The 17,165-nt window shown below is 37.2% G+C and overlaps 8 protein-coding genes and 1 non-coding gene across 12 annotated transcripts; 5 read left to right on the top strand and 4 right to left on the bottom strand.

Annotated features, from left to right (window-relative positions):
* Positions 1-111: 111 nt before the first annotated feature.
* LOC135801990 (uncharacterized) lies at positions 112-1,184 on the bottom strand. The gene is made up of 3 exons (XM_065315533.1): positions 1,042-1,184; positions 642-815; positions 112-581 (listed from the first exon to the last, which is right to left on the bottom strand). Exons 1-3 carry the CDS (start codon positions 1,154-1,156, stop codon positions 433-435), a joined length of 438 nt encoding a protein of 145 aa, XP_065171605.1. The 5' UTR covers positions 1,157-1,184; the 3' UTR covers positions 112-432.
* TRNAK-CUU (transfer RNA lysine (anticodon CUU)) lies at positions 897-969 on the top strand. Its single transcript has one exon. It is a non-coding gene; the product is annotated as a tRNA-Lys (tRNA).
* A 655-nt stretch (positions 1,185-1,839) lies between the features above and the next one.
* On the bottom strand, positions 1,840-3,353 carry LOC135801988 (uncharacterized). Its single transcript, XM_065315531.1, has 5 exons — positions 3,214-3,353; positions 2,819-3,154; positions 2,546-2,762; positions 2,149-2,487; positions 1,840-2,087 (listed from the first exon to the last, which is right to left on the bottom strand). Exons 1-5 carry the CDS (start codon positions 3,263-3,265, stop codon positions 1,976-1,978), a joined length of 1,056 nt encoding a protein of 351 aa, XP_065171603.1. The 5' UTR covers positions 3,266-3,353; the 3' UTR covers positions 1,840-1,975.
* A 2,026-nt stretch (positions 3,354-5,379) lies between these two features.
* On the top strand, positions 5,380-5,861 carry LOC135801993 (uncharacterized). Its single transcript, XM_065315536.1, has 2 exons — positions 5,380-5,521; positions 5,589-5,861. Exons 1-2 carry the CDS (start codon positions 5,380-5,382, stop codon positions 5,801-5,803), a joined length of 357 nt encoding a protein of 118 aa, XP_065171608.1. The 3' UTR covers positions 5,804-5,861.
* Positions 5,801-6,407, bottom strand: LOC135801989 (riboflavin kinase-like). The gene has a single exon (XM_065315532.1). The coding sequence runs from the start codon at positions 6,405-6,407 to the stop codon at positions 5,967-5,969; it is 441 nt and encodes a 146-aa protein (XP_065171604.1). The 3' UTR covers positions 5,801-5,966.
* Positions 6,408-6,552: 145 nt separating this feature from the next.
* Positions 6,553-10,259, top strand: LOC135801983 (UTP--glucose-1-phosphate uridylyltransferase-like). 3 transcript variants are annotated; one of them, XM_065315524.1, is made up of 4 exons: positions 6,553-6,693; positions 8,381-8,800; positions 8,868-9,435; positions 9,487-10,259. In XM_065315524.1, exons 1-4 carry the CDS (start codon positions 6,664-6,666, stop codon positions 10,011-10,013), a joined length of 1,545 nt encoding a protein of 514 aa, XP_065171596.1. In that variant the 5' UTR covers positions 6,553-6,663; the 3' UTR covers positions 10,014-10,259. The 3 variants fall into 3 exon arrangements, with proteins under 3 accessions (XP_065171596.1, XP_065171595.1, XP_065171597.1); XM_065315523.1 differs by lacking the exon at positions 6,553-6,693 and adding an exon at positions 7,067-7,206; XM_065315525.1 differs by lacking the exon at positions 6,553-6,693 and adding an exon at positions 8,168-8,308.
* An 879-nt stretch (positions 10,260-11,138) lies between these two features.
* Positions 11,139-14,513, top strand: LOC135801985 (solute carrier family 35 member F5-like). Of its 2 annotated transcripts, none has more exons than XM_065315527.1 (7): positions 11,139-11,917; positions 11,977-12,174; positions 12,236-12,508; positions 12,629-12,811; positions 12,869-13,182; positions 13,248-13,487; positions 13,542-14,513. In XM_065315527.1, exons 1-7 carry the CDS (start codon positions 11,804-11,806, stop codon positions 13,612-13,614), a joined length of 1,395 nt encoding a protein of 464 aa, XP_065171599.1. In that variant the 5' UTR covers positions 11,139-11,803; the 3' UTR covers positions 13,615-14,513. The 2 variants fall into 2 exon arrangements, with proteins under 2 accessions (XP_065171599.1, XP_065171598.1); XM_065315526.1 differs by having other exon boundaries at positions 11,140-11,917; positions 13,536-14,513.
* A 33-nt stretch (positions 14,514-14,546) lies between these two features.
* Positions 14,547-16,255, top strand: LOC135801987 (uncharacterized). Its single transcript, XM_065315530.1, has 5 exons — positions 14,547-14,687; positions 14,750-15,292; positions 15,351-15,673; positions 15,738-15,967; positions 16,026-16,255. Exons 1-5 carry the CDS (start codon positions 14,620-14,622, stop codon positions 16,074-16,076), a joined length of 1,215 nt encoding a protein of 404 aa, XP_065171602.1. The 5' UTR covers positions 14,547-14,619; the 3' UTR covers positions 16,077-16,255.
* Positions 16,256-16,292: 37 nt separating this feature from the next.
* Positions 16,293-16,978, bottom strand: LOC135801992 (small ribosomal subunit protein eS17). The gene is made up of 2 exons (XM_065315535.1): positions 16,818-16,978; positions 16,293-16,742 (listed from the first exon to the last, which is right to left on the bottom strand). Exon 2 carries the CDS (start codon positions 16,738-16,740, stop codon positions 16,342-16,344), a length of 399 nt encoding a protein of 132 aa, XP_065171607.1. The 5' UTR covers positions 16,741-16,742; positions 16,818-16,978; the 3' UTR covers positions 16,293-16,341.
* Positions 16,979-17,165: the final 187 nt, after the last annotated feature.

The raw sequence follows: 17,165 nt of genomic DNA, 5'->3' as shown, positions 1-17,165 counted from the left end.
GTGAATGTAACAGACATCGCGAGAGTACAGTTCGCTTACGGGACTACGCAGGAACGCGCAACAAGTGTTCGTACCTCTTCAAACATCGATAATTACAAGCGTGCCGAGAAATAGGTTGATGGTAACTCAATGTTTATTGCAAAAATACACAAAACTAACGTCAATTATTCATAAATCAATTATAATATACGATGTGAGAAAATATTGGTCATATAAAAACCCGAGATTATAGATTTAAGAACCAGCAGATCAAAATATAACAAAATAGTAATCTTAACCTCTAATATTGGTTCTGGAACCCGCCGTACATAACTATATGCCACTATAAAATTGCAACTTACATTCGATAGAATAATATAAGAATATAAAGTGTAAATGATGCATACAATGTTAAAATATCACATTTATGTCTGTGTTTTAATGCTTATCAGATTAAGATTCAGCTTGTTGCTCGTTAACAATTAAATTGGGTCCTTCAGCTTCACGTACATATTTCTTCGCGTAAATCATCAAAATGGCGGCTGATTTGACCGTAATAAATCCCCATATGCACGCAACGGCCAAATCCATACGTTGAGTGTCTGAAAACATACAAATTATTAATACAATTAATTTTAATAAAAATATTTATAATTTATTACATTGGTGCAGCAATAGATAGTAAACTAGGTGATAGACAAATCCAGCGAATCCCAATGCAAACATAGTGAAACCCAGCCAGTAGAGTTGTGATAGTTCGTGGATTTCATACCATAAGGATAATCTTCGCCGCTTATGCAACCAATTGATATGAGCGGTCACAGCGCTAATGGCAGCTAAAAATATAAAACGTGAGTTCAAGGATTTGAAGGTGTAACAGTCGCGTCAACTGTGTATTATACAGAGGAGTGTTCACAGCCCGGCTAGCTCAGTCGGTAGAGCATGAGACTCTTAATCTCAGGGTCGTGGGTTCGAGCCCCACGTTGGGCGCATCTTTTTATGTTCTTTAAATTCGTTAGACATTTTTCCCAACATGATTTAGCATAAACTAAGAATACGTACCTGTTACGAATCCGTACACCGATGCTGGATAATAATGCATTAGTAAAAAGACTATAAACGCGGAAATTCCGGCGATAGTATAGACACAACTCACTATGAAATGAACCAAACCCATTTTTAAAATATTCAAGAATTAAAAATGCTTGGTTTATTTTATGTGGCACACAGAATTATTGTCATTCACAGATCACAGCCACTGAAGCACTCTCGTTGCGTGTAGCGTGCAGTGTTTCGTGATTTATATTGTTCAAGGTTCTGATTTGGATTCGGAATCTAATTTATTTTTGTGCACTACTTATCTACTACTTATCACATTGTACCGAATTAATATCATTGCAGCCACTGTTGGGTGCTTTCTATAGATATAAATTAAATATTTACACGTAACGTAAGACGCGATTATGATGCACAATTGCGGTGTTTTCTACGGGCAAATATGTCGGGATTATACCGGGTGCACGTTTTATTTTATTTGTTTACATCTCGTTGCAAGCACAGCTGGCAAGTTTTGTAGTGATGGAACTCAGCTGTTTGGTTTTTAAGAATATAAAGCATGTGGATACGTCTTTTGAAACTTAGTTGAGGTACAAACTGGTTGAAGTGTCATTTTGTGTGAGAGGAACAGAGATGGAAATACCCTGTAGGTGACGGATCAATAGAATAAGCGTCAATGTGCTTTGTATAGATTTCGCCTTGAAACTTATACAGGGTCATTCAAAAACACATTTAATATGAACTTAAACACATTTTACTCCAAGATTTTGAGGCTTATTAGGTGTGAAAAGTGTTAATACTATATAATAATTACGAATATTTTTATTTTTAACGATTTAAGTTAGTATAAAACATAATTTAGTTTTTTAAACGAAGAATATTTATGATAGGCAACTCTATATACAGATAAATACTTCCTGGGAAGGTAGAATAGCTGGATTTATATAAGTACTGCATTTGCTTTAAATTTGTCAAATTCTGATTCATTTGGCACACAACTATCCCTCTCCTCATGTTCAATTATGTTCACTCTGTCTCCTGGTCTATTCACCCTAGAAACACAAAAATTTTGATGTATTTTCATCCTTATAATATAAATAAAAAAGTTATTACCTTCCAAAAAGTTTAAACAACCATCCTGGTTTGCTTATCATTACTAGTGCAATAACCAGCAATACCAAAATTAATAGCACCACCAGAACTATAATCGTGAGGTCCCAATAAACCATTTCTGCATCCATATCAGGTTTAATATAATTTTTTAACTTAAATTCCGTAAGATATTTTTCGTATCGTTTCCACATCACTTCTAAATGCATTTCTAACAATTGGTATCCTTCGTAATTTGGTTTCATCACAACGGGAACAGCAAAATTTACCGTGACACATTTTTCACTATCTGGCCAATAATATGGACATCTTATCAAATCCGCAATAAGAACATTGTTTTTTCTAAAAGTAAATTAGAAAAGTAGAGTTTTGATGAAGAATATAATTAAATTGTTTATACCCAATCGGTTCTAGAACAGGCATCGCCTGGTCTTTGCAATATTCAGCCGCCATTTTGCCAATGGCTGTTCGTAAATTTTCCACATTCTCCTCAATCTCGTAGTCGACATCTCTCAATCCATATAAATGAGCTTTATAGTGACTTTTGTCATTTGCTCCTGGTGAAGGCCAAGTTGATGTAGATGTTGGAGCTTCCGTTGTCGTTAATGACGTAGTTCCTTATATTAATTATAATTTTAAAAATATTAATTTATAAGAATATTTTATGACTTACCATACGCAGTATATTTTAGTTTGAATTCTCTAATTTTTGATTTTCCTTCTTCTGATTCCCCGATAAATAGTTTTATATAAATAATATTAGAAGAAATAACAATTTTGCCTTCTGGAAGGCCTTTTTCAGTTAGTGCAATGCCAGTACCCTCTTCATCCATATCAGGACCTCTTTTAATAAGTAAATAATCTCCGTAGATTGATTGTAGATCTACATTTTCCACTTCTATGATTAACTTGAAAGAATGAGGCAGTTTAATTAAGTATTCTCTTGAATTTAGTGTTGAAACAGATAATTCATGCTCCTGCTTATCTTGTACTTCAATAACTTGGGGATCTAAAAACAGTTTTCTAGTTATTTAACGTTATAAGGTTTTTAAAATATGCTTTTATTACCTTGCAAAGTTGCTGTTACTCCAAAGAGGAGTATAACAAGTAAAACCAACATTTTTCTTTAAAACAATGGAATTTTCACGTTTATTCCGATGAAACTAGTTATCAACATCACATATTTTGGTTGTTATCACTCATAAGCCTAATCTGGTAGAGATAAATACCAATTTTTAAAATTGAATTTGGTGATAAGTCTAGTTTGCGTCTTTTTAGATTAGAATGTTGTATTTAGTGTTGCATACAGTAAAACCACATTTAAACTTATATAAGCGTCACACTGACAAGTTTTTATAATTTTACACAAGATTTACAAAATATGAAGCATTATATATTTATATTCGCATTATTATCTTTAATTATAAAGGTTAAAAATGTGCAATACATTAGTTTAACTCCCGAAGACAAAGAATACTTGAAAAGACAACTGCCGAAGAATCACAAATATAGTTTACCAATGCAACAGATATTCAACGAATCTCATTTAAAAATATATGACGACCGAGCCAAACGACAATATATGATTTATCCACCTGACCCTTATCATGGTGCAGCACCTGCATATCAATTAAACCTACCTATCATGGCAGCAATGCCCCCGCAAACAAATCCTTACGTTGTCATGCCTCAACATGATGCCTATATGCCTGAAGGTCCTCATCATCAACAGATTCAAGCAAGAGCAAATTATCCCCATTTACCGATTCCAGAATCTATAAAAGTCACGACCGCTTTATTAGATCCTTCAAATTGGAATGATTTGAGATTTGAGAATTTCTCTCCAACCACTGTAAAATTCGATTTGGATGGTATTGCGAATAAGGCGTTTGATGAAGCGATAAAATCAAGAAAAGATTCAGTTTCAGAACCACATACTGAATCTATATGGAAAACTGCATCGCTTACTAAAAGAAAGGTGTTGGAAGAAACAACAGCTCTCGCTACAGCAACAACACCTTTGAAAGATTTACAAAAAGTATCAAGTGGGAAGGATTTTGCAGAATATGCTACGCAACCTACGAAACAAACTCGTGAAATGATGAAAACCACACTTGGAATTAGATCTGTTTTGGAAAGGGGTTTAGGCATTGAATTATCTGCGTTCAATCAGTCAGAATGTGAAGCAATGACACCAGAAGGTGGTGTCAGTATCCCATCGTTACCCCCATTGAGTCCTATAAAAAGCATTGTACCTACTCCTAGTTTATCAGGAAGCCCACAAAAAGATGCAGCGCTCAAAGATAAGTTGATACAAATTTTGGAGGATGTAGAATCTATGAAGTCAAAAGTACCTGCACCCAAGGAAGGTCTTCCTTGTTCAATAGTAGGCAAATGGATCTCATCATTAGCTGGAGGTGGTTTTGAGATTGATCAAACAAATGGTATTAATTTTAATGTTCCGATTCTTCCGAGTTTGGGTGATGGGTTTCTGAAAAACGGAGAATGGAGGATCACGGCTTCCACCCCATTAGAAAATGGCGGATTGTTTGTGTTAACTGCTACTAGATTATGTGATCTTTCAATGGCGACATTTACAGGCGAATGTCGAACTTGTAACAGCGAAGAAATTGTCACTGGTCATTGGTTAATGGTGAAACCAGCCTTGACCTGTGAAGAAATGAATAAAGGACAAGATTTTTTCGGGGATACATGGAGACGTCAAGCCCCACCTACTACTGGTGGTGAATGTGCAACAGAAAAAATCAATTAATCATGTGCTTTGTTTGTTTCAAAGTATAACCTCTAAATGTAACTAGGTATTGCATAATATTTTTCTTTTTTTGTGTTTCTGAATGGTTCGCTTTACACTTTAACAGGCGTGCGCATTTAACCGCTTCCAATTTCGATTACACCTTCAGTTGTTCTTGTGCACCGAAGATTGTTACATCCTTCCGTGCGCGCGTTTATGCAACGCAGCGATTGCGCAAGCGCAGTAGCACAACCGAAATGAATTATGAAGCGAATCATTAAGAGAAGCAGCCATCAACACGATAAGCATCGAATAACGAGTAGAAAAAGTGAAACGACAACTCACTGCACGACAATGCCTCGGCGCGTTAAAGTTAATCATTATTATCTTCTAATGACAAAAGGTGTAGAAATTGTGTGTATAAAAAGTCAGGCGTACGCTTGAAAATTCTTCAGTTCAAATTTAAACTTACCACCAACAATATGGAGAGGCGAAATATTTTTTTGTGTTTTATGTTGGTGCAAGTTGTGGGTTTGTGGGCGCAGGGAGCTGGTTATGTTGAACGGCAATTATTATGTGCATTAGATCAAGCGCCTTGTGATGCTTGGGGACGTCAAGTTAAAGGTAAGTAAAAAACAATTTCTGTGGGTACAAAAAGTGTTACCCTTTTTTAAATTCTGTGTTTTTGCAGCTGCTTTGCCTGAAATCATTGGAAACAACTGCGAAAATTGCAACCGTGCACAATTTAATAATGTAAACCGTGTCGCGAGATTTGTAGAAACACGGTATCCGAATTTATGGGCGGCTATTGTGCAGAAGTATTCCCAGCAGGGTCAGGAACAACCGGGACAGGCGCAGGTACAAGACACGCCTGACCAATTCTACAACATTGCACCAGCAATCTAATTTATGATCTCTTTTATTTTAAAAACGTGTTTTTATAAACGTTCTACAAACACTTAAATGTCTATTTTTATTTTTATGAACCCATATTAACCTGTAAGTACATAACAACTTACAAAAAACAGAAATATTGTTTAAATGCATTGATAAAACTGAAAAATAAGTGTTATTTAAAAAATGCATCATTTTTATACTTGGCATATTGTTCTTCATCTAATAATTTATCCGCGTTGGCTATATCCTCATTAATGGCGGCGATAAGCGCCTCTAGAGTTTCAAAGTTTTTCTCTGGACGCAAATATCCGACAATACCAATCTTCAATTCGTTGTCATATAAATTGCCGTCGAATTTGTGCATGATATGTGTTTCCATAGATTTACGCTCGTTTTTATAATAAGGATTCCAGCCGATACTGATGACCATTTTGTGAATGTTTCCTAGTATTTTAGCCCAACCAAAGTAAATACCAGTAGAGATAGATTCCGGTAACTTATTGACAACCTCCTCGGAGAAGTTGGCCGTTGGAATGCCGAGTTGTTTCGAACCACGCCCGAAACCCTTGATAATCGTCCCGGCAGCAAAATGTGGTAATCCTTTCGGTGTCATATTTAAATTTTTTGATAGGGTAGGCTCGGTATCACTCGGCGGAATGTATTTGTATTTATACGAAGTACAAAAACAGCTGAGTGACTCCGCTGCGTGTAAAACTGAGGTATGCAGTGAGGTTAGTTCAAGCCGCTGCGGTTTTAGTTTGTAGCGTCCTTGATGATCAACAAATCCACACTCTCTTCTCTAGATAAAATTGAAATATTCGGAATACGAGTGTTGTCACTTCGCCACCTGTAACAGTCAAGTATCATCCATGCATCCACAACATCCGCAAACCGAGAAGGTAAGTGGCATAATAAATGCTAGTCAATTGTTTTACGATACCTTGCATTCCCCTACTAATTATAAACACAACTCCAACACGGTAGGTGTCTAGATAAATATGTGCACTGTGCACCAATATATATTATATCATACGGGCAAACAGCGTAAAACAAATACACGCGGATGTGTCTGATCACCAAATGTTGCGAGCATATTCAACCGCTTCGCTTTTTAACGCCGATAGCAGCACGTAATCATAAGTCAGACTGATCCAGACTCTGCAAGGTTGGATTTAGTTGAGTGACAACTATGATACGGTTGTAAATAATATTTCATCACAAGGTAAACGTTACCAATGAAAGGGTTTAAAACGCGCTGTATAACATCCTAGCTAAAATTAAGCCTGGAATACAATTGAAAAACAAGTCGCGCTCTCGCTGCTAGTTGAATAAATTTATCGAACAGTTGACTAGAACAAACGAGACTAATCGCACGAATGTCCACAGTACAAGTGACTCTGACCACGGACGATGTAAGTTCATAATAATTAATTATTGTGTAAATTGTGATAGCGCTAAAATTAAAAAAGTTAAAATTGTTTGTATAGCGTCGCGAATCGATGTGTAAAACAGTTTGTTTCGCGGCGTGTAATCATGTCACAATCATTCATATTCTTATCTTTATATTTTTTCGAAAATAAATATAAATTAACCGATAAAAATTAAGCGGTGTGTCGGCTGACGGGTTAATTATTGCGATTTCATTGTGATTTGATAGAAAATTACTATGAATGATACGTACAGCGATTAGCACTTTATTTTTCATTTGCATTCGTGAGCAAGCATTAAAGTTCGGGGTCATTAGGCAATAAAAGAAGGAATTTTCCGTCGATGGTTCAATAATTACCAGCGATAAATAAATAATGTGAAAAAAATATCGAAAATCAAGGCTTTGTCAATTTTATTAGCGCGTTGTCATGGTAACATAACAATGACTCGCGTTTAACTCCTAATAATTTTGCAAATTCATAAATATACATTTTTATTATAGTTGGCACAATGATATTAACTTTTAAAAACTTTTCACGTTTTTATTTATTAATATAAATATCACTTGTATTTTTATTTTTATATTGATTACAATATTATTATGTAAAAGTTTGAAATCCATGATGCACGTTGTGTAGGTAAACATATTCAATCACACTTACGTTTTATTCGAGCACTTATGGCTGTCCAAGCAGTGTTTGAACCGCCGCATTGCGTCTATTTTGAAAATGCGGTGATAAGAAGTATTTTTACAGCGCGCGGGCATAAAACCATCACCAAATGAGCGCAGTGTTTTCATTACGCACTTATCTAACGACGAGCGCGCGTACTTGATATATAAGTTCGATTCGTTGCCGTCCATCTGTTGGTTTTCGTGTGTCGTGCGGAACTGATGCTCGGGGGTTCATCAGTCACCAGATTTAAGCCTGTTATTTTGTCGCTGTGCTCCTTGATAAAACTATTACGTAAACAAGCGCTGCGGAGTTTTTGTGGCTGTGTGTTTAATTGCATACTAAGTAGAGTTAATTAACAACTTGTTTGCACATTATATTGCCGCGCAGAATCATGACGAGCTTATTAGAACAAGTATGGAATTAATTATTATTTTTCTATTCTTATTTTGAAGTTGGTAAAACTGAAGTGTTTGTGTTTTTTCAGGTCAAAGGACATTCAAGGTCGTCCTCAAGTTCGCGAGAGTTCCGCGAAAAGACCAAACAGGATGCGCTCAACAATCTTAATAAGGAACTCAACAAGTTGGCGGATATGGCGCCGCCAGCCCAGCGCGAACTTGTCCACAAAGAAATGCAAGGATTTTCGGATTTGTTTGAGCGTTTTCTAGCTGAAGAAGGTCCTTCTGTGCAATGGGACCGCATGGAGAAGTTACCTGACGGTGCTGTTCGGAATTATCAAACACTAGAAGTGCCCACTACTGACCTGGTGCATCAGATGTTGCAGAAATTGGTTGTGGTGAAACTTAATGGCGGTTTGGGTACTTCCATGGGTTGCCACGGACCGAAATCAGTCATCACCGTGAGGAATAACTTAACTTTTCTGGATTTGACCGTCCAACAAATCGAAGTAAGTATATTTTATCAAACAGAAACTAATTAGAAGATTATATATAAATAAACTTGTATTTTATTAGCATTTAAACAAAACGTATAAAGTCAACGTGCCATTGGTTCTCATGAACTCATTCAACACCGACGAGGATACGGAAAAGATCATACGAAAATACAAGAATCTCCAAGTGGAGATTCATACGTTTAGTCAAAGTTGCTATCCGCGTATCAACCGCGAAACCTTACTGCCGATTACAAATGGTTATGATATTGAAAAAGACGTGGAGGCTTGGTATCCGCCTGGTCATGGTGATTTCTATAAAAGTTTCCAGAACTCTGGATTGTTGAGGAAGTTTATTGAAAACAATCGGGAATATTGTTTCATTTCCAATATTGATAACTTGGGTGCAACTGTGGATATGCAGATTTTGAACAAGTTGCTCAATCCTGCACAGGAGTCAAAGCATGAGTTTGTGATGGAGGTGACGGATAAAACACGCGCTGATGTTAAAGGTGGTACTTTGATTCAGTACGAGAACAAATTGCGATTGCTTGAAATCGCGCAAGTTCCAAAAGAACACATTGATGATTTCAAATCGGTTAAAACATTCAAGTTTTTCAATACGAATAATATTTGGGCTAAACTCAGTGGTAAGTTATGAAATTTAGTGTTTTTTGTTAGCCTAATGCTGGTTTTTATAGCAATTGAACGTGTTCTCAACGAAAAGACATTGAACATGGAGATTATCACCAACGACAAGACCATTAAACACAAAGGTAATAATTTGAACGTTATTCAGCTGGAAACAGCCGTGGGCGCTGCGATGAAAGTCTTCGAGAATGCAATCGGTATCAACGTACCACGCAGTCGTTTCCTGCCCGTTAAAAAGACCTCTGACCTGTTGCTTGTTATGAGCAACTTGTATAGCATGCGAAATGGTTCGTTGGTGATGTCCCCGCAGCGTATGTTCCCTACTACGCCACTAGTCAAACTCGGCGATAATAACTTCTCTAAAGTGAACGATTTTCTCAATCGCTTCGCGAATATTCCGGATCTCATCGAGTTGGACCATCTGACCGTTTCGGGTGATGTAACATTCGGACGCAGTGTCAGCTTGAAGGGCACAGTTATCATCATTGCGAACCACGGCGATCGGATTGATATTCCATCCGGGGCTTTACTGGAGAATAAAATCGTGTCGGGCAATTTGCGAATTTTGGATCACTAGCTTGTCTAGCAGTAGGAGTGGTAGTAATTACTGTAAAGGTAAGGTAATAACAAATGTAAATTGAGATTATGGTAAATGTGAACGCATCCAATGCGAAAGTGTTATATGACTCAGCTGTAAGCTAGTCACAAAAATATATTTTTTATATGAGTCTATAAATTGTGGAGATATGAAGTAATTGTTTCAAGTGGACCAGTTTTGTACATTGCTTGCTACTAGCGGATATGATTATATGATTTAGGCACATTTTAACAAAACTCCTTAATCATCCACTTCAAATATGTACCCTTTTTTTATTATATACAATAATATCACGAGATAAAATACTTAAAATCTAAGCGTACAAAATGTGTGATGCCCAGGATGTAATAGAAAATATCAATTAATATTAATTAACAAGTGATGTCATTAATTCATCGGTAGGACGACCGCGGGATCGGCATCAAAGATATTTATTCTAGAATGTTTGCTAATATTACCAACGGCAGCTTCGTATAAAATGTCGGAAATTAGCTTTTCCGCTACTAGTGAGACATCTGGTGAGAGATCACGCAACTTGTACGCAATGTTTTTTCCGATCACGTCGAATTTGTCTTCTTTCGGATCGTGTTTGTCGAAAAATCCGTTCATGTTAGGCAGAGATTCAGCTAGTTTACGTTTCCTTCGCTTAGGTGCAGGTATATTGCCATTATTTACAACGTTAGTAACAAGATTCGGTACTCCTAAAGATAATTCTATTATTGGTTCGGATTTGTCTTGCTCGCCGCCGAATTGAGGAGGTGGATGTTGGGCGTGCATATCGGGTAATATGGAATCATCCATAATTTCTCTTTTTGTTATCAATCCAGCTTCCATCTGAAAATATATATTAATTAATACTTTAAGCCGACTTGTAAACTAACCTAAAATAATGTAAGTTACTGACAAAATCTAACCTATCATGAGACTCCAGACCACAACATTTGTGATCAGACAAAAACTTAAAATTCTTATAAATTAAATTTACTGCATTCTTTCAAAAATTGACATTATAAAAGGGCTTTATTTCGCGAGTTAATCATTTGAATAACCTGTTTTTAAATGTGAAATCCGGTTATACCTGAGTATACATTTTACATTTGCCTGTTAAGATAAAAAATTACCTTTGGATCATTAAAAATGTTGGGATGTCTTGTTCGCAAATGTGTGCGGAGATTCGTAGTGCCTCCGCCTGTTTTAAACTGTTTCATACAAATAGAGCAGAGCGCCTCGTAAACACCGCATTTAGTAAAATACTTCCATACCGACGAGTGCGCCATAACAAACCAGCAAGCAAACCGAGAACCGCGTACACACCGATCGCACTGCACAACAACCGATTTCTCAGTACCGTTGTGAAACAACCGGAATGGCAGTGGCAAAATACGCCATTGACAATCAAGAAAGAAACGAACAAAACATAGGAGCATTTTGAAGTGGAATAGAGACAGCGCTGCATCAATCCAGTGCTGCCACCGGTATTAAACCTGTGAAAAAATTCACTAGGCTATAAACCGGTTTGTTCGATGTAGGCAACCGGTAGATTTACTTCACAATTTATTCAGCAGTGGTACATAGTTTGCGTGAGTGTGGGTTCCAATCAGCAGCAGTGTGTGATTGTCCGTTGAGTGCGTCGATGGGTTGAAGTTGCCGCTGATTGCCTCCAGGCCGCCACGATTGATATGCCTTGATAACGACTCGACACGCGCTCAGAATGATTGACCGCAGTTTACCGGCGGTGGGTACGTCGCGTTAATTCTGCAGGTATCGTGATGGACGCCGACGGCATCGGCTTGTCGTTCAACCGGGCGCAGCGTTTCGTGCTTGGTTGCTTCGTGCTGCTGCTTGTCGACGTGATTTGGGTGTCATCTTCAGAACTTACAAAGGTATAAAATAAGAACTCATATTTATTTTGAGGACAAACAAATATCATATTTTATTACAGTTTATTTATCAGCATGAACAATTTGAGAAGCCCTTCTTCTGCACATACCTGAAGACATCAATGTTCACATTGTACCTGCTGGGGTTTTGCTTCTGGCCTCCATGGAGAGACAGTTATTGCAACAAGCCACACAACTACATGTTTATTGACCCTGATCAGGAGGATGAAAATTTTTATTCTGAAGCCAACACAAGTCTGGTAATTGTTATTAAAGAAATCAAATATTTATCATAAATATTAAATTATTTTATTGTTGCAGAGTAATCCAGTTTATGTGCCTGTGAAAACAACAGAGCGCGAGATTGTGCACGATCGCAGTTCGGGCACCGAGAGCGATGATTCCTCGATTCGCTCGGTTCGATTTAATAAATTGGCTGAGGTGCGACATATGAGCGAAATGGAAGCCACCGAAGCGCTGCTCGCACGACTCAGCTATCAGGCGAGTGTTCGTGCTGGTGAGTTAGCCAAGCGCGCCGCCATTAAACTTCCTATGATGAAAGTTGCCAAAATTGCGTTTATCTTTTGCCTTTTGGTAAGTTTTATCGTTAAGTAAATTTACTCACCAAATACACACCTATTGTAAATAAGAATATGTGTGTTACATGTGTAAAACACTTTTTTGTTATTTAACAGAGTTTTATTGTGTTTTTAGTGGTTTGCGGCGAATTACACCTTTCAATTGGCATTGGCCGAAACCGAGGCTGGCATGGTCACCGTCCTGTCTTCCACCTCCAGTTTATTTACACTGGTACTGGCTGCCATCTACCCTTCCGGGTCCACTGACAAATTTACGTTGTCAAAACTTGGTGCGGTTATTTTGAGTATTACCGGAGTTGTAAGTTAATTTTTTTACAGAAATTAACTTTTATATATCTAAATTGTTTTTCCAAAGGTTTTAGTAAGTTTGTCTGGATTATCTCATCAATCTCAAATACCATTGGGCATCGCCTTGTCCATTCTAAGCGCGTTTTTCTACGCAACATACATCGTATTCCTAAAGCGCAAGGTGGAACACGAGGACAAAATGGACATTCCGTTGTTTTTTGGCTTTGTGGGTCTGTTTAATCTCATTCTGCTTTGGCCATTGTTTTTCTTCTTCCACTACAGCAACTGGGAGCACTTTGAGTTGCCGACAAAGCATCAGTTGATGTTTCTGCTCGTCAACGGCGTACTGGGGACGGTCATTTCGGAAGCGTTGTGGCTTTGGTAAATAAATAAAACGAAATAAAATATGCATGCGTGTTGTAATAAACTGAAATTATTTATTCTAGGGGTTGTTTCCTGACATCATCTTTGATGGCGACCGTTGCCATAAGTTTGACCATTCCAATGACGATGCTTGCAGATGTATTCTTACAGCGCGTCTCCTACCCGTGCCTTTTTTACTTGGGCACTGTTCCGATGATTCTTGCCTTTGTTGCCGTCAGCTTCCTTTCGCACTATGACAATTGGGATCCGGTGATGGACTTTCTACGATGTGCCTGCAGCGCTCTGTTTAGACGTAGATACCGGTATGTTTTAATTATCCAAAAAATATTGTCATTAATTATAACAATTAGTTTCAGATTTGCTGAACCACCGTCTGAGCAAACCGAAGCGTTAATCGGGATCAACACTACCAATGACCATGAGGCGTGAAAAAGAAAACAACCAGAATATACATTTAAAAAAAATGGTGCTTGAGAAAGAAAAGAACAATAATGTGATTTTAATTTTAAATTTGTTTTTAAATTGTGATTTACATTAACGTACTATAAAATCTATCCAATCTTAATTTAAGTACATGATGAGTAGGATAAACTAAGTTAGTGATTAGCGCCACATAAACATTTCCATTTTTAAATTGTAAAACATTCAACAGACGTGTTCCATGCTAGGCAAGTGGACTGTAGCGCACTGTGATTTATTTGTTTATTGATAATTTAATCGAAAGCAACAAAATTCAAACCGGAAACCACGCGTCGAACGCAACAAAACGACTGAAATTAACACATACAATAATTAAATACTTTTATTGTACTGAATGGTAAATGTGTCTAGCGGAAAATTGAAATTCTTGCCGTTTCAAAACCTACTATGTACTGTTCTCATTAGATACTATGATGAAGTTGTTATATTGAGTAATTGAGAGACTTCGAGTAATAGAACACGCAAATACGACAGAGTATAATAGCATTCATATTTTACAAGAAATGAATACAATAACATGCGATATACATATATTTTTAATAACTTTATTCATAAATTAGTCATGTATTTTCGTACACATTGTATGTACTTTGCTGCATAACTGAAAAAAGAAACAAAAAACAAAGACCGTACTTATTGTATATAAAGTTATTGTATTGTAAAATGTAAATGACGTTAAATTAAGCAAAACAAAAAACAAGATGTCGTTATTGTAACATTGTAGCAGTTACATAAATCAAATGAGAAATATCTCTCGATGTACAACAATTGAAATATTTGTCAAAACTTAATTATTGTCGTTGACTTGCATCGTTTATTGCAGTATTATACTGACAATCTTGAAGTTACATGGATTTATAATTTTTTTTATACAACTGCTAATCACATTTTGATTCGTTCCAGACGCTTGTTGCTTATTAGAATGCTATAATTGATTCGCTTGCGCAGAGTGAGATGCAGGGTGGAAGGCCGTTCGCATACAATACAAGTATTAATAATTTGAGTGGTGACGCAGGTGCTTCGTACGTATTTTCATCGGCGTGAAAGCTTAATATCTTTAGTTTTATGTTTCTTGTTTGTTTAGGAACGTAGAAGGATTGCGCAAGTTAGCCCTTTCATATAAAAGCACCATGAAGGGTAAACAAAGTCTGGAGAAATACCACAACGCAACGAAACCAGCACAGAAATCGGTGGATCCAAGGTTTAGACGGGCGCGAGTAGCACCAACCTGCGAGATTATGACAAGATCGGACACTAAGGTACCGTCACCATTTCATCCTATGAGGCATGTACCCAAATCGGCCCCGACGGTTTCCTCCATGCCCTCGTCACCAAAACATAGTCCCCGAAAGAAGAACAAATATCTTCTTACAAAAATGCGGTCCCAGATCACAGCGGATGCGTTTGGTGATTTGGCGGCGGACTTGACGAATAAATTAAAGCAAGAATCTTGTGGCACTGATGAAAATATTAAGAATAGGAATAAACCTAGGCCGTTTCGACGAATGCACAGTTTCATAGAGAGAACCGATACCAAAGAGCAAAGAAATGATGATGCCTTTGATGTGATTTTACCAGTTGCAGTAGAAAATAAGAAAATAGTTGAGAATTGCGAGGACCCATCTGAGTAAAAATTGTTTTTATACAGATTTTAATTGAACATTTTATAAATTCGTGTTTTAAAGGCCCCAACGTGTGAAGGACCCGATATATACAACAGAATGTGCATCACAAATACCTTCTGGTAATGGCTCTCGAGTCTTGAACACATATATTCCGCCGCCAATAGAAATAAAAACTCAAGACACGTTTTCAAAGAGTATGGTAACGCTACCATTGTCCACTATATCTACTGAAGAAAAAGGTTGTGTGTGCCGTAACTGCAGCCGTATGTACAACATCAAAAATAAGGTCTCCTGGCATTGTAAGGCAGCTTCATTTGCTGGGACCGACAGCATTTTCAAAGCTCTGGAATATTCACAACATCAGGAAAAGCATCATGATGAGAGTAAGTAATAACATTAATTTTTTTAATGGCGGATTTTAATATTGAGATGTTATTGTATATGTAGTATGGATCGTGTGGTGTTTATACGTCTTGGGTTGCATCTGCGGATTGTTACTGGTATCGAGTTTGGTGTGGGTATTGTCCAACGAAATTCTGTGGAACTGGGTTTATCCACCAAAGGAACCGCCGCCACAATCGCCATCACTTTATTCCTTCTTCTCGAACTGCGGAGCGACGATCATCTTTACGGTCAATTTATTTTTAAGCACTGTCTATAAAATTATGGCACTGCCAGTGAGTATAAACTTTTTTTAAACTATCCATACATCGTAAATTTTTCTTCTTTATTCAGAGGAGTTCAGTATTTGGGGCTGCCGGCGAAGAAACTGATCTACATTGGTAGTAGAAATGCAAGTAATTAAATATATAAAACCCTTATCGTAAAAAAAAGATTAAAAGGTGTCATGGCGTCGAAGCAGTATTTGAAATTTTCAAAATGGCGTCTTACAACAATTAAAAGAAGTTGTAACTTTACTAAAGACATTAATCTCAAATAAAACAGATGAATACTTGAATTAATAAGATATATTTAAACCAAAATAAGTGAGAACCAATCAAATATTTTATTTTTGTTTTTATTTCTTAGCAAAACAAATCAGATATTATAATTAAGTTCTCCTGTTGAATCCACCACCAGCGGCCGGCTGCGTCAGTTGCAGTCCACTGATGTTGTTGAACTCCAGGCTCTTCAACATGTCCCTGGTTTCCGGATCAACCTCAATGATGTCGTGCTCCAGAGCGGATACTTCTGGCACATAGTTATCGCGCCTTTCCCTTTCTTCTTCTTGAAGTTTAATGGAAATTCCGCGCACCTGAGAATGACGCAGACGCTTCATCAAATGCGTAACAAAACCGGCGATTTTGTTCCTCAATGGCTTTGAGGGGATGATTGCGATTTCCTCGCATACGCGCTTGTTGGTGTCGAAATCCAACGTCAAGCGGGTGTAGTACTTCTCAATGATAACTTTGGACGCCTTCTTGACGGTTTTGGTACGTACACGACCCATGTCTGCAGCAAATACGAGAAGGTAGCATTAGATTTGTATGCTTTTGGTTGTTTATTATCAATTTGGGGCTAACTTACTTGTTTATTTCACTTCACACGGCACACGAAGAAACGTGGTCGACGAGAGTTTCGACAGAAAGAGAGGTTCAGTGCGGTGCAGTGTTTTCTCCACTTGTGTCAGTGCTTTATTTCTGGTGGTATAGTAAAATCCCCAAAAATTACTAGTTTTGCCTTGTGACGTCATGCCGATGATAAACGAAGGAATGCTTACTTACTTTACTAGTTTTTGGTTCAATGAAATTGAAAAAATGATTATTTAAATTTTGTTTTGAGCCGAAGTTGAATTCTAAATAATGCGTTTGTTATGTTAATATAATTTGATACGAATGCATCAAGTTTGTACAGGGAATTGTAGCTCCATCTAGC

This window comes from Atheta coriaria, unplaced genomic scaffold (genome assembly GCF_025399875.1).
Source record: "Atheta coriaria isolate IRGN ID8LTWV9N9 unplaced genomic scaffold, Caltech_Dcor_3.1 hic_scaffold_14_pilon, whole genome shotgun sequence".
Lineage (NCBI taxonomy): Eukaryota > Metazoa > Arthropoda > Insecta > Coleoptera > Staphylinidae > Dalotia > Dalotia coriaria.
The sequence above is the reverse complement of the archived record's forward strand: the minus strand, read 5'-3'. Positions and strand labels throughout refer to the sequence as shown.